We start from the raw sequence: 14,690 nt of genomic DNA, 5'->3' as shown, positions 1-14,690 counted from the left end.
ACCAGTGGCTCATGCCTATAATCCTAGCCACTCAGGAGGCTGAGATCTAAGAATCCAGGTTCAAAGTCAGCCTGAGCAGGAAAGTCTATGAGACTCTTATCTCCAATTAATCATCAAAATGTAGGAAGTGGAGCTGTAGCTCAAGTGGTATAGCATCTGCCTTGAGCACAAAGGCTCAGGGACAGCGCCAAGGCCCTGAGTTCAAGCCACCAGACAGGCACTATGTATATAATATATATATATATATATATATATAATGTATGCATATATAAAGTCAACCTAGACAATCTACAATATTATTATGTTATTTCCTATGATATTGTTCTCTAGTTTTTTCCAAGGACAGTTTTTCAGAAAGCTTTATTTTCTTACCATGCCTCTTTTCAAACAAGTAATAAGAATGACACAGTGTTGGGTTCACTTGGGCAATACAAACATACTCCTAAGAAAGCATACCATCTCCTAGGCTCACATAGCTAACTATGTGAGAAGCTAGAAAGTACTTCGGAGAAGAAGGATGAAAGAGAGAAGAGAGAAGGGATGGAGAAAGGGCAAGGACACACCAATTCCATGTAGAAGGGACACAAGTGTTGTGTATGAGAGAGATCTGGTTCAGGAAGGAAGAGTGAAGCTCAGAATATAAAAGAACTTCCAGTCACTTCCAGGTGTTCAAAAGCAAGAACTATAAGATCCAGTGGCAAATGTCTAGTCTCTGAAAGTAGCTAATCAAACAATATCTGGGTAATGTGTTAAGTTCTATAGAGTGCTCCCTGTTGGTAAGAAGTCTGGATAAAAGGGATCCTCAACTCCTTCTGATGTTGTGGGCTTCTTATTCTGCCACTAAGCCATGGAGCCAGCAAGTGAGCCTCTCAGAAGAAAGATCAACACTTCCTTTCTTGGGAAACTAAGTATTTTTTATTCATTTACTGAATTTCATAGACCTAAGAGTCCTTGGCACTACTAACAAGAACAGCAGCACAGACCACACTGCATGTACAAGAAATCATGGTGCTTTGAGGCACACCCTACCCAGGGGGCAGGAAAAGATTCACAAGGCTCCGTGACACTCTGAATCATAGAACTGGCCACTCTAGAGTCTTTGTTCGTGCTTCCCATTTGAAGCCAAAGTGACAAGTTAAGGTGAGCTTAGAGGAGGTCCCCTAGTGTGGGCATGAGGCTTCCTCCCTCCCTCCCTCTCATCTGTTCATCAGAAGCAGAAGGCTCAGTCACAGAGTAAGCATCTCAAGGAGGAACTCAGCCAGCCAGGTACATGAGCAGATTTTATATATGCTTCCAGTCTAGCAGCCACAGGACCCAAAGCCACATTGAAATGACAGCTCAGGGCTCAACTGAAAAGTTTGCCAACAAGGGCTCTCTCGGACCAGACACTTTGATTTCTTTGGCCCACATGGAAATGTCATTTGGTGCCACTGCAAAACCAATTAAAAGATGCTAAGAGCGCCCAAGAACCTGGGTTCTCTGTTGGCCATGGAGAAGATGAAGTCAGCCACAGGCTGCTGGCTGGTTCCTGACCAACTCTTCTGCCAGAGGAAGGGCTAGTCAGTACCCAAGGCATATGGGGCCAGCAGAGGGACCCTAGAACTCCTTGTGCGCCTGCTGTAATCGTTTGGCCACCGCGGTGATCAGAGCTGCCCCCTTTCCACTGCCGTCTTCCGACAGCATGAATGCCACATCACACTTAGGGGCTAATTCTTTCACCGTCTCCTGCAGCACCCGGGAGAAGCTGTGAAAAGAGAGAAATGTCATCAGCCCTTGCACATGAGATTAACAGATTACAAATTAATTTCCTCTTTCCTGATCTTAATTGCAAAAGTCCACTGTAAAGGGAAAAAAAAAAAACAACCCACAAGGACTCATTATGTAGCCCTGGCTGTCCCCAAACTTGTAATCCTCCTATATGAACCCTCAAGTGCTGGGATTACAGGTATGTACCACCAAACCAATTGGGAAATATCTACCCTTTTACCACTAAGCATAATGTTAGTAGTGAGTTTCACAGATATTCTTGATGGGTTAAGGAATTGCCCTTATTCCTAGTTGCTTTGATCATAAAAGGGTATGAATCTTACCAAGTTGTCTGTGCTTACTGAAATGATCATGGTCAAGTCTACCCCTTAGTTAAATCTTGGTTCAAGGGAAAGGCAGGTAAGAACAAGGCCAAAATGTGTGACCCCCCCCCTCTCCCAGAGAATAGAACACTAGCCATCAGTACTAGATGAAAGGTTGAGTTGAGGTTCACAACAGTGATGCCTTGAACAAATGAAGTTCAGTATGATTGGGAATTTTATGAGCTTGTTAATATATTTCCTTTTGCCAAAACAAAATATGAAACATTGACATAAAAAAAAAACAGCTTTGGGCTGGGAAGGTGGCTCAGTGGTAGAGCGCTTGCCTTGCATGCATGAGGCCCTGGGTTCAATTCCTCACACCACATAAGAAAAAAGAAAAAAGCCGGAAGTGGTACAGTGGCTCAAGTGGTAGAGTGCTAGCCTTGAGCTGAAGAGCTGAGGGATAGCGCCCAAGCCCAGAGTTCAGACCCCATGACCAGACCCCCCCCCCCAAAAAAAAAACAGCCCTTCTGCTAAGCACCAATGAGCCAGTGGCTCATGCCTATAATCCTAGCTATTTAGGAGCCAAGATCTAAGGATCATAGTTCAGAGTCCATCCTGGGCAGATTGAATCTCAAGATGCTTATCTCCAATTAACCAGAAAAAAAAGCTAGAGGCATGATTCAAGTAGTATAGCACCAACTGTAAGCAAAAAAGCTGAGCAAGAGCTCAAAGCCTTGAGTTCAAGCCCACGGACAGGCATAAAACCTGCACACATCTTGTTCTAGAATCTAGGTGGTAGATGTTGGTGCCGCTGACCTTGTAGACCTGAAGAGTCTGGAGTCTACAGAGGCAGGCCCACATTTCCACATGATCCCTTCCCACTCTGTTCACAGGTACTCACTGAGGGTGGAGCTTGTATAAGGTGCCATCTACACCCACGGTGAGCTTCAGGTGCTCCAGCCCCTGGTCTTCTCTCCTTTTCTCCACAATGGCAGCTAGGCCCGCACCACAGAGCTGGGCTGCCCTCCGGGACACGGCTCCACACACCTCCTTTACTATGATGCTGTCTTCACATGTGCTGTCCAGGCCCAGCTGCTGCAGGATCCTCCTGACCTGGAGAAGAGCCAACCGGTCGCTGTGGGCAAGCAAGGCAGGATGTCAGAGACTGCTTCCTAGGATATAGAAGCTGTTCAATGTGATCTAGAGCCTTATCTCCCATTAACCCCCTAAAAGCCAGAAGTAAAGCTGTGACTCAAGAGACAGAGTACCAGTCTTGAGCAAAAAAGCTGAGCCAGAGTATGAGGGCCTGAATTCAAACCCCAGTACTGGTACAAGGGGGAGGGGGAATGAGAGAGAATGAGAACTATTAAAGTATATATAGCCAGGTAGGACAGAGCAGGTGCTATAGTCAGAGCATCAATCACTGTGATCTGCTGATTTCTACCTCCAAATAGGTAGGATGATTACAAGCTTCCTCAGAGCCACATAGATAAGTTATTGTGAAAATATTTCATGTCATGGAAAATGATCATGGCATAAGGGGGGGAAAGATGATATAAACTACATACTATTTTATCTCAGGCTTAAGTGTATTTGTTTTCTTTTGTCCTCACAGAAAAAAAAAATAGGAGAGCAGTGATTCAGATGTTAGTAGGTTTATAGGTAATGCTTATTTTCTTCTACTTATCTGTATTTTTTTAACTTTCTGAAATGAGTAATGTTTGTGTGTTTTTAGGGTGAATAAAAAGGAGGCCTGCAGTTTCTCCCTGCTTTCTTTATGGTTATTATTTAATATATATTTCTTCCCTTGATCCCAGGGAAACTCTGGGGATTAAGCAGCAATTGTTTATCTTATAAAGAAGTAAACAGAGCTCCAGAGAGAGGAAACAAGTCCCACAATAGACAGACAGACAGGTCAAGAGCTGAAGCTTACACCCAGGCTCTGGGACTGTAAATCCTAGGCCCTTTCCCTGAGAAGAACTGTCTCTAGCAGGTGTGAAATGGACCCCTGTCAGAAGAGCACCTGAGATAAGAGTCTCACAGACTTTCTTGCCCAAGATAGCACTAAACCTCCATCCTCATACCTCAGCCTCCTAAGTAGCTAGGATTAGAGGCATGAGTCACTGGTGCCCAGCCAGACCTGAAATTTACAAATGGAAACATCCAGGCAGCAGAGCTATGGTTCAGGTGGTAGAACACTAACCTTGAGTAAAAACAAACAAACAAACAAACCCCTCAAGGACAGTGTTCAGGTCCTGAGTTCAAGCCCCAGGACAAGCACCAAAAACAAATAAAACTCAAATCTTCCTGACCTTGACATAACAGCACATCCCATTCAGAGTATCTCCCACCAAGCAAGTAAACTGATCACACATCACCTTTCAATCTGGGACAGGAATTTGGTCTCAAAGATGCCCCTGGTCCGGAGACGCTCTGAGATCTGCCCTCGGAAGAGGAGACCCCGCTTGGTCAGGTCAATCAGGATTTGCCGTACAATCTCCCCCAGGTACATCCCACTGGTCATTTTCTCATATCTGGGAGAAGAGGGATAAACAAGGCTGGTGAGGGCAGGGAAATCAGCCCTGGCCTGTTTCTGCAGTCTGCCATAGGAGGGCATGTCATTGATGTAACCACAGGCCTGGTTCAGGCAGGCCCAGAGAGATGCAATGCAGAAGACAGTGTCATGTGAGAAAGCCAGGCTTTGGAACCACATGAACCAAGAGCCAGACCCAGCTCTTCCATATCTTGACTGCACAAAGTAAGCAAGTACTGTGAGCTGGCATCCCCCAAACAGAAAAGAGAGAAGAACCCCACAAGAACACAGAGGTAGGGTCTAGCACCACAGGCACTAAGTCAAAATCCCTCTCCTGGCCTCCAAGCCAACAACCCTCCACCCCCGACCCGTGGCAAGCTTTGTGCTTCCAGTCTCTTACAAGAGAGTCTTCACTTTGCATTTGACTCCACATGTCTTCAAATTTGACTTCAAACAATAATTTTGAAGTATTATACACCAAGAGTGCTCAAAGATGTTTCTTCCTTTCCTTTTTTTACTATTTTTTTTCCATTGTGGTTGGTCACAGGGCTTGAACTCAGAGCCTGAACACTATCCTTGAGCTTTTCTGCTCAAGGCTAGCACTCTATCACTTTAAGCTACAGCTCCACTTCTAGTTTTCAGATGGTGAATTGGACATGAGTCTCAGGACCTTTTCTGCCCGGACTGGCTTTGAACCACAACCCTCAGATCTCAGCTTCCTGAGTAGCTAGGATTTCAGGTGTGAGCCACCAGGTCCCAGCTCCTTCCCCTTTTCTACCAGCTGTGAGCTCCACAGGGCCAAACAGCAAGGAAGACAGGCACTAGAGTGTGAACAGTGATCACACCACTCACAATCACACACTGCTGGATCCCACTGCCTACCGGGGCGAATGGAACACAGAGCCTCCTCACACTTATGTATGTGCTGGGCTTATGTTGTCTAAAATGTCCAACACCTCTACAGTCAAAGGACCCAATATCAGGACAGAAAACTAATGTTGACTGGGAGGCAAATTCACAAGTTCTTCCTCCTAAACTCTCAGTCAAGACACAAAAGTTGTGAGGAACTTGCTCCTTGAAGGAGGTATGGAACTCAGATGTCCCAACTGGAGAATGAAAGATCAGGCCCCATGGCTTTTTGTGTCTTATGTTTTTTGATTAATTATTGGGCCTATTGTAACTCAACTGCCTCCCGCTGACAAAAACTAACACCAAAAGAAATTGAGGGCTGGGCTGGGAAGGTAGCTCAGTGGTAGAGCGCTTGCCTTGCATGCATGAGGCCCTGGGTTCGATTCCTCAGCACCACATAAGCAAAAAGAAAAAAGCCGAAGTGGTACTGTGGCTCAAGTGGTAGAGTGCTAGCCTTGAGCTGAAGAGCTGAGGGACAGCGCCCAGGCCCAGAGTTCAAGCCCCATGACCGGACCCAAAAAAAAAAAAGTAAGTAGGAATCCAAGTGAGCCAGAGCCTCTGCCTGGCTCCATCCCTCTATGATTCATACTCAGGAAGTCCAACTAACACCCTAGAAACCTCAACCAGATTCTGCCACTACGCAACTGTACCTGTCACCTGGAAGGCATTTCCTCTTTATCTCTATCCGTTCAAATCTCACTTGGCTCCCGTCCTCTTAGGAAGACTCATCTTTCTAGATCAAATTTTGGTCTTGCTTACTGCAAGACTTCTTCCAAAGGCCCTTAAAAGGCCTGCATTGCCTTAGACCTTTCCCTTCCCCTCTTCTAAGTTTTCTTCCAACTCTTCCCCTTACCACTCAACCAGAAGTAGGAAGGTAGCAGAGGAGGCACACACTTGGAGCTGGAGTGAGAATGGCTTGGTCAATCCTGGGCCAACATGAGTACTGTCCACCTGATAGCTGGTCCCATGGACATAATTTGAATATCTCTTCTTTTCCTGTCATCTCCTTTCTCAACAAAAAAAGGATGACTGTGGCCTAGAACCCTTAATGAAGAATTACATTAAGTAGAGATGTAGGAATAAAGTAACCTGAACCCCAATCTTAGTGAAGGCCATCTCTACCTTGGATGGAGCCTCTAAGTTTTGGATCAATGACCCCTACCACTTTAAGGCTCAAAGATAGCATCAAAAAGGCAGGCTCATGCCTGTAATCCTAGTACTCAGGAGGCTGAGATCTGAGGATCATGGTTTAAAGCCAGCTGGGGCAGGAAAGTCTGTGAAACTCTTATCTCCAATAAACCACCAGAAAACCGGAGGTGGCGCCGTGGCTCAAGTGGTAGAATGCTAGCCTGGAGGGACAAAGCCCAGGCCCAGAGGTCAAGTCCTATGACTGACAAAAAATAAGACAGGCTGCGAGTAGGCCAGTGGGCCACAACTGAGCACTTACCTGCAATCAAGCCAATCTCACAGTTAGGATCTTCATAGCCACAGGTCATCATGGTCCCCACTGTATCATTCACCACTGCAACGATGTCCAGGTCAAACTCCTGCAAAGGAAGCAGCCTTACTGGAAGCAGATTTCCCAGGGGCCTGTGAGCCCAAGGCAGCAGAGGCCTGTGTCACAGGGACTGGGCACGAGATGGCAGAGCAGAGGGATGTGGGGAATGGACAAGGCAGGCATAAGCCTCAACATCATGTCCTACATTTCTCCTCTTGATAGCCTCCCTGAGCATGTCCACCACGTCTTCCCCTTCACAGTCAGTGGCTTTGAAGCCTTTGGTCCATCCTATGAGTGTTCCCTGAAAGAAAGGAGGGGGGGTACTTACTTAAGCAGTAGCTCACAAGCTGTGCACTGTGCAACCTCTACATCTAGGAGACACGAGGCAACTGGACATCCTTGCTAGTCAGGTGTGTGGACTTTGCAGTGTGTATTCACTGCAGTCCTAACTCAGAACAGAGGAAGCATGGAGTAGGATAGCCAGATAAGCCATAATCTTCAAGAGTCAGGCGTTAACTTCTGAGGCACACTGTTACCACACAGAATCAAAAGCTATGTCAGGTGATCCCACTTCTAATTTAGCCCGCCACGGATTCAGATGTCATCAAGTTTTATTTACTTTTTGTATTTACGTGATACCAAGGAATAGAACCCAGGTCCTCACGCGTGCTAGACAAACACTCTACCAGGAAGCCACATTCCTGCCTAAAAACATCTTTCTTTTTTTGGTTGTGGGGCTTGACTTCTGGGCTTGGGCACTGTCCCTCAGCTCAAGGCAAGTGCTCTACCACTTGAGCCACAGTGCCACTTCCAAAAAAATCTTAATTTAGCAGTGAGAGAAGGCTGGAAAGAGAGAATAGTGTTACTTATACACTGTTACATGAAAGCTCACTAGACATACACACAGTGAATTAATCTGTTGTTTTTTGTGTGCCAGTCCTGGGGCTTGAACTCAGGGTTTGAGCATAGTCTCTGAACCTTTTTCTCTCTCAAGGCTGGCACTCTACCTCTTGAGCCACAGTTCCACTTCTGGCTTTTTGATGGCTAATTGGACATACGAATTGCATGGGCTTTTCTGTCCAGGCTGACTTTCAACCATGATCTTCAGATCTCAGCCTCCCAAGAAGTTAGGATTATAGGTGTGAGCCACCAGCACTTGGATCCTATTAGTTTTTTTTAAATTATACACGTGCTTGAATCTGGAATACGATATACAGCTTGAATGGTTGTCTCTGGGTGCAACATCCTGAGTGACACTCTTTTTATTTGTGCCAGTCCTAGGGCTTGAACTCAGGGCTTGGGAACTGTCACTGAGAGGTGTGTGTGTGTGTGTGTGTGTGTGTGTGTGTGTGTGTGTGTGCTTATGCATGCTTGTTGGTCATGGGGCTTGAATTCTGGGTCTGGGAGCTGTCCCTCAGCTCTTCAGCTCAAGGCAAGTGCTCTACTACTTGAGCCACAGCATCACTTCCAGTTTTCTGGTGGTTAATTGAAGATAAGAGTCTCATGGACTTTCCTGCCCAAGCTGGCCTGGATCCTCAGATCTCAGCCTCCTGAGTAGCTAGGATTACAGGCATGAGCCGCCGGTGTCCTAGTGAGGGTTTTTTTGTTTTTGTTTGTTTTGTTTTGTTTTTCTCAAGCCTGACACTCTACCATTGAGCCACAAGTTCACTTCTGGATTTTTGGTAGTTTATTGGAGATAAAAGTCTCATGGACTTTCTTTGGCTTTGAATCTTGATCCTCAGATATTAAACTCCTAAGTAGCTAGGATTACAGGTATGAGCCACCAGCAAGTGACTCTGAGTGCCCATACTCTTTAACTTTTCTAAAATTAATATGTCTATTTTTTATAACACTGAGAGCCAGGTGCCAACAAACAAACAAAAAACCCACGAAAGTAGTGATTTGAAGCTGCCAGCAAATCCAATGTCAGCTCCCAAACCCTGTGGCTATCTGACCCTCTCCTGAGACCTCAGCCAGCAATCATGTTTCCACCTCAGCACATTTCTTGGCACCCTGGACCCCCTGCCCCCTGCTCCTTCCCTGGATGGTATATATAGAGACAAGTAGAGAAATATCCTCAACTGAAAACCCTTCTTATACATTGTCACTACACACACACACACACACACACACACAGACAATTTATTATATCTCTTTTTTCCTCCCCTTCATAGGTGGCTTTGTCTCCAATTTCCTACCTTCTTCACCATGCTTTACAGGCTTGTCAGTGCTGTCAGAGGAGACAGGCCTGGAAGGGCGGTTCCCCTGGGTGAGAAGCTCAGCTACGTCCTGACTTATCAGGCCCGTCAATCATTCAGCACCATGGACAGCTGCACATGGCACTATTTCCCATCAGGCATTAATTTTTAATGGGCCCAGTGACACAAGGATGCATTAGTCTTTTTTTTTTAAGTGTTTTTTTTTAAAGGAGAAAGCAAAAAATTAAAAAAAAAAAACCTACCTAGCTACTTAGGAGGCTAAAAAAAAAAAAGCCAGACCAGTCTGTGAGACTCCTAACTCCGATTAATTACAAAAAAAAAAAAAAAAGTGCCAAAGTATAGATATGGTTCAAGTGGCAGAGTGCCAAACTTGAGCAAAAAAAGCTAATGGTCTGAGTTCAAGCTCCCATATCGGAAAAAAAAAGAAGAACTTAAAAATGACAAAGTATTGTGGTGAGCATGCATAGTTTTTAGGAAAACACTATTCCTTTGTTGTTGTCATTGTTGCCATTCCTGGTACTTGAACTTGGGGCCTGGGCACTGTCCCTGAGCCTCTCTGTGCTCAAGGCTAGCACTCTACCACTTGAACCACAGTACACTTCTGGCTTTTTCTGTTCATGTAGTACTGAGTGCTAGGCAAGCACTCTACTACTAAGCCACATTCCCAGACCTACACTATTCCATTTTATAGAAAGAATTTGAGCATCCATGGATTTTGGTGCCTGTGGAAAGTCCACAGTACAACCTCAGCAGACAGTGAGGGATGACCATTCCCTAAATTCCCTCCCCCGCAAAATAATGAAAAATAGAAAGTTATAAATAAAAAACATTAAGTAGTTCAAGTGCCACCCTGTATTTTCAGCTGCCCCGAATCTGTGACCCATAAAAAAGCAGTTAGCTGGGCCCTGGTGGCTCATGACTGGAGTCCTAGCTACTGAGGAGGCTGAGATATGAGGATCATGATTTGAAGCTGGCCCAGACAGGAAAGCGCATTAAACTCTTATCTCCAATTAATCACAGAAATACATGGAAGTGGTGCTGTGGCTCAAGTGGTAGAGCACTAGCCTTGAGCAAAAGGAGCTTGGGGACAGTGCCCAGGCCCTGAGTTCAAGCTCCAGGACCAGAAAGAAAGAGAGGAAAAAAAGTGAGAAAGAGAGAAAGAAAGAAGGAAGGAAGGAAGGAAAGAAGGAAGGAAGGGTGAACAGTGACTCAGTGGAACATTGTCCCCCAATGGAGGACAGCTTCTTGGCTGGCTATGAGCCTGGTGAGGAGTCTTACCTTGTCAATGCTCATCTGCCTGCAGGGAAAGGAGAAGGTGAAGCCCAAGGGTAGCTGGGCTCCCTTGAGGCCCATGTAGTCCAGAAAGTCAGCAATGCACTGCACAATGTGGTCAAAGAGCTGCCGGGAGAGAATGGCATTCATGCAAGGTGGGCACTGATCAGGGCAGGAGGCTGGGCACAAGACCCATCCCGGGCACTCACCTCTTCACCAGTGCCCTGCATGATCTCCAGGGGGATGGCAAAGATCTTGTTGTACATGCGCACTGACCTCCGCCCACTTCTGATCTTCACCAGGAGGACCCGGAAGTTAGTTCCTCCCAAGTCCAGGGCAAGAAACTTTCCTTTCTCTGTGGTGGAGAGAGGAGGCTACATTGCACCAGCATATACTGAACAGGTGCAAGCCCTGCAGACCCACAGCCTTCCTTCCTGGGCTCCTACTTGAAAAGGGCTTCAGGCCTTGGGCTGGCATCCTCAGCTGGTCTGTCAGCCTGCACTTTCCCTGTGGCAAAATTCAGGTCCAGGTGTCACTAAGAGCCCTGGAGCAGGGTACTGGTGCCTCAAGCCTGTAATCCTAGGTACTCAGGATGCTGAGATCTGAAGATCGAGGTTCAAAGCCAGCCTGGGCAGGAAAGTCTGTGAGACTCTTATCTCCAATTAACCATCAGAAAATGGGAAGTGGTGCTATATGGTTCAAGCAGGAGAGCCCTGGCCTTGAGCGAAAGAGCTCAGGGACAGGGCCCAGGCCCAGAATTCAAGCCCAACAAAAAGGAAGAAAGAAAGAAAGAAAGGAAGAAAGAAAGAAAGAAAGAAAGAGGGAAGAAAGAAAGAAAGGAAGGAAGGAAGGGAGAAAGAAAGAAGAAAGAAAGAAAGAGAGAGAAAGAAAGAAAGAAAGAGAGAGAGAGAGGGAGAGAGGGAGGGAGGGAGGGAGGAAGGAAGGAAGGAAAGAAGGAAGGAAGGAAGGCAGGAAAGGAAAGGAAAAAAAGAAAAAAAGGATGGAACAGGGCCCAGACCCAGAGTTCAAGCCCAACAATAGAAAGAAAGAAAGAAAGAAGGAAGGAAGGAAGGAAGAAAAGAAAAGAAAAGAGCCCTGAACCAGAGAGAGGTAAGGGACCTGGCAGGTCTGAGCACTGGTTTCTCATCTTCAGCAAGAGTGGTCAGGTCCAAAGCCACATCTGCAGAGTGAGGAGACTGGGACTCTGCGAGTCCTCTCAGAGCTGAACACCACTGACCAATGGCCTGCTGGGAAAGCTCAAGGCACTGTGTCTTGAATGCAGGGAATCTGGCAAAGTGCTTGCTAAAACGGACCCTCCAGGGGCCTTTGAGGGTAACTCAGGCTGGGCCACCCTCACTGCAAGGAGCTCAGGGTATCATCATCCTGTCCGAAGAGCCCAGAGGAATCCCTCCTCACAAGCATGAAACAATCCTCTTCCTTTGCTTTCCTCTGGTCCCTCTGGCACTGTCTAAAAAATATAACAAGTCCTATCACCATGGGGCTATACAGCACACATGTGTGTGCATGCACGTATCCCTCTCTCTCTCTCTCTCTCTCACACACACACACACACACACACACACACACACACAAGGTAAGCCAAGGCACACAGGTTCAGAAGAACTAAACTTCTACTTTATGTTTCCTTCCCTTCCTTAACAGATCTGAATCTAAAAATTTTAAAACAGAACCCTTGGGGGCTGGGAAGGTGGCTCAGTGGTAGAATGCTTGCCTTGCATGCATGAGGCCCTGGGTTGGAGCTCTCAGCACCACATTAAGCAGAAAAAGTCAGAAGTGGTGCTGTGGCTCAAGTGGTAGAGTGCTAGCCTTGAGTTCAGGCCCCATGACCAAAATAAATAAATAAACAAACAAACAAATAAATAAACAGAACCCTTGGCTGGGAAGGTGGCTCAAGTGGTAGAGCACTAGTCTTGAGCTGAAGAGCTGAGAGACAACGTCGAGGCCCAGAGTTCAGGCCCCACGACTGACAAAAAATTAAATTAAATTAAAAAATAAAAACAGAACCCTTCACTGTGGTTAGTCTTTTGTTGGAGCCTTTTGTTGTTATTGCGTTTTGCTTTGTTTCATTTTGTCTAAAACAATGTAACAGCTTGTAATCTAGGCTGGCTTGAAACTCAGGATCTTCCAGAGTTCATCAGTTCCATTCATACTCGGCTGATTTAAGGGTTTGGTTTTGTTTGGAGGTGGGGGGTTGATTAATTTCTGACATTACTGAGGCCTAGAGTCCTGTCCCTTAGCTTATTCATTTGAGATTAGTGCTCTACCACTCAAGCCACAGCCTCATTTTCGGCTTTTTGGTGATCGAGGTAACTATAATCATAAGGTCTCAGCCTCTTGAGTAGCAAGGATTACAGGTGTGAGCCACTGAGGTAGCTGTGTGCGACCATTCAGAGAGGAGGCTGTGATTCCCACCTGTGCCATCAGGCATCCCACAGACATAGGTGGGTAGCATCTTGACTGTGGCCAGTGCGTGGGTCTTCTTCTTCAGTCCATACTCTAGCTCAGCTCTCATCCTGTCCTGCACACCAGCAAGCTGCTCACGGGTCAGCTGGAACAAAGCCAGCACCTTGTCGATCTGCTTCCGCTGGGCCTGGACACGGGAAGCCACTGCTGTCACCATCGCGGCTCCCTTGGTGCTGCCACTCTCTGACAGGAGGAAACGGACATCACAGTTTGGGACCAGCCTCCTCACCACCTTGTGCAGACGTTTGGGGTACCTAAAGGTAGGGAGGATAGGGAAATACTGAGAATCATCAAGGCCAGGTCTAGCCAGTGGGAACAGACAGAAGAGAAGGAGGGCCCTGGGCAGCATGCTTGGCCAAGACCCAGCCCTTGAGGTAGTGTGTGTGTGTGTGTGTGTGTGAGAGAGAGAGAGAGAGAGAGAGAGAGAGAGAGAGAGAGAGAGAGACTAGGACACTGGGACAATGGAAGGAACATTAGGAAGTGCCCATTTGATGCACTGATGTTTCATGTAAGGCAGGTCCATATGTGATATGCTGTCTGAATATTATCTGGCCAGTGGGAAAGATCTTTTCCTGCCCAGGCTGCCTTTAAACCTCGATCCTCAGATCTCAGCCTCCTGAGTAGCTAGGATTATAGACGTGAGCCACTGGCACCTGGCAATGGGAAGGCTCTTTTACAGCTCTTTGTTTTTTTTGGTCATGGGGTCTGAACTCTGAGCCTGGGCACTGTCCCTCAGCTCTCTGAGCCACAGCGCCAGTTCCGGTTTTTTCTGTTTATGTGGTGCTGAGGAATCGAACCCAGGGCCTCATGCATGCGAGGCAAGCACTCTACCACTGAGCCACCTTCCCAGCTCCTTTTGTAGCTCTTTCCAGAGTATACCCACCTGACTTCCAGTGACAACTCTGTCAGCCAAAGGAGCTTTTGCTCTCTATATTTCTGAGAAATTCTCATTTCTGTGTGTCTTCCTACCAGGATCCTTCATACAAGGTGTACCTTACCTGACAACAGTCTTACCAAATAGAAAGTATTTAATAAATAATACAATGATACATGGATGGGGGAATGCAGACATCCATGTATGCATGGATGCATGGATAGATGGGGATGGACATATGGATGGATGCATGGATGGAATGGATGAGTGGGTACATACATGCATGGATGTATACCGAGATGAATGGATGGATAGATGGATGAGTGGATGGATGGACAGATGGATGGCCTTCCTAGTTAGGCAATGGCTTTTTTTCCCTGGTCCTGGGCTTGAACTCTGGGCCTGAGCTCTGTCCTTGAGCTTCTTTTGCTCAAGGCTAGTGCTCTACCACTTGAGCCACACTGTTTTCTGAGTAGTAAAGAGTCTCATGGACTTTCCTGCCTGGGCTGGCTTCAAACTGTGATCCTCAAATCTCAACCACCTGAGTAGCTAGGATTATAGGCATGAGCTACCAGTGCCCAGTTTAGGCAATGGATATAGCAAAATATTTCTTTTAAGAATGTTTCCCAACTGGGAGACAGCAAAGAGAGGAGTAACATGGTCCAAGACGAAAAGTACTCATTACCTGGCTTATGTAATGGTAACTCCTCTACACATCACCTTTATAATAACAATTCAAAATAGAAAATTAAAACGAGTGCTTCCCTAAAGCTACCTAGCCAGTTAGACAAAAATGCTCTCTATCTGTCGTTTCTCTTGTAATCAGTGG

The 14,690-nt window shown here is 46.4% G+C and overlaps 1 protein-coding gene across 1 annotated transcript in view; it reads right to left on the bottom strand.

The window, feature by feature from the left end:
- Positions 1–1,596: 1,596 nt before the first annotated feature.
- Positions 1,597–14,690, bottom strand: part of Hkdc1 (hexokinase domain containing 1) — a 38,548-nt gene continuing 25,454 nt past the window's right edge. The window contains exons 10-18 of the mRNA XM_013017060.1: positions 12,937–13,241; positions 10,713–10,858; positions 10,510–10,629; positions 7,218–7,313; positions 6,962–7,061; positions 5,458–5,483; positions 4,451–4,710; positions 2,974–3,207; positions 1,597–1,744 (exon numbers count right to left, since the gene is read on the bottom strand). Coding sequence (XP_012872514.1) covers positions 1,597–1,744; positions 2,974–3,207; positions 4,451–4,710; positions 5,458–5,483; positions 6,962–7,061; positions 7,218–7,313; positions 10,510–10,629; positions 10,713–10,858; positions 12,937–13,241 — 1,435 coding nt within the window. The remainder of the gene's footprint in view (positions 1,745–2,973; positions 3,208–4,450; positions 4,711–5,457; positions 5,484–6,961; positions 7,062–7,217; positions 7,314–10,509; positions 10,630–10,712; positions 10,859–12,936; positions 13,242–14,690) is intronic.

The sequence above is a fragment of the Dipodomys ordii genome, unplaced genomic scaffold, assembly GCF_000151885.1.
Source record: "Dipodomys ordii isolate 6190 unplaced genomic scaffold, Dord_2.0 Scaffold34, whole genome shotgun sequence".
Lineage (NCBI taxonomy): Eukaryota > Metazoa > Chordata > Mammalia > Rodentia > Heteromyidae > Dipodomys > Dipodomys ordii.
The sequence above is the reverse complement of the archived record's forward strand: the minus strand, read 5'-3'. Positions and strand labels throughout refer to the sequence as shown.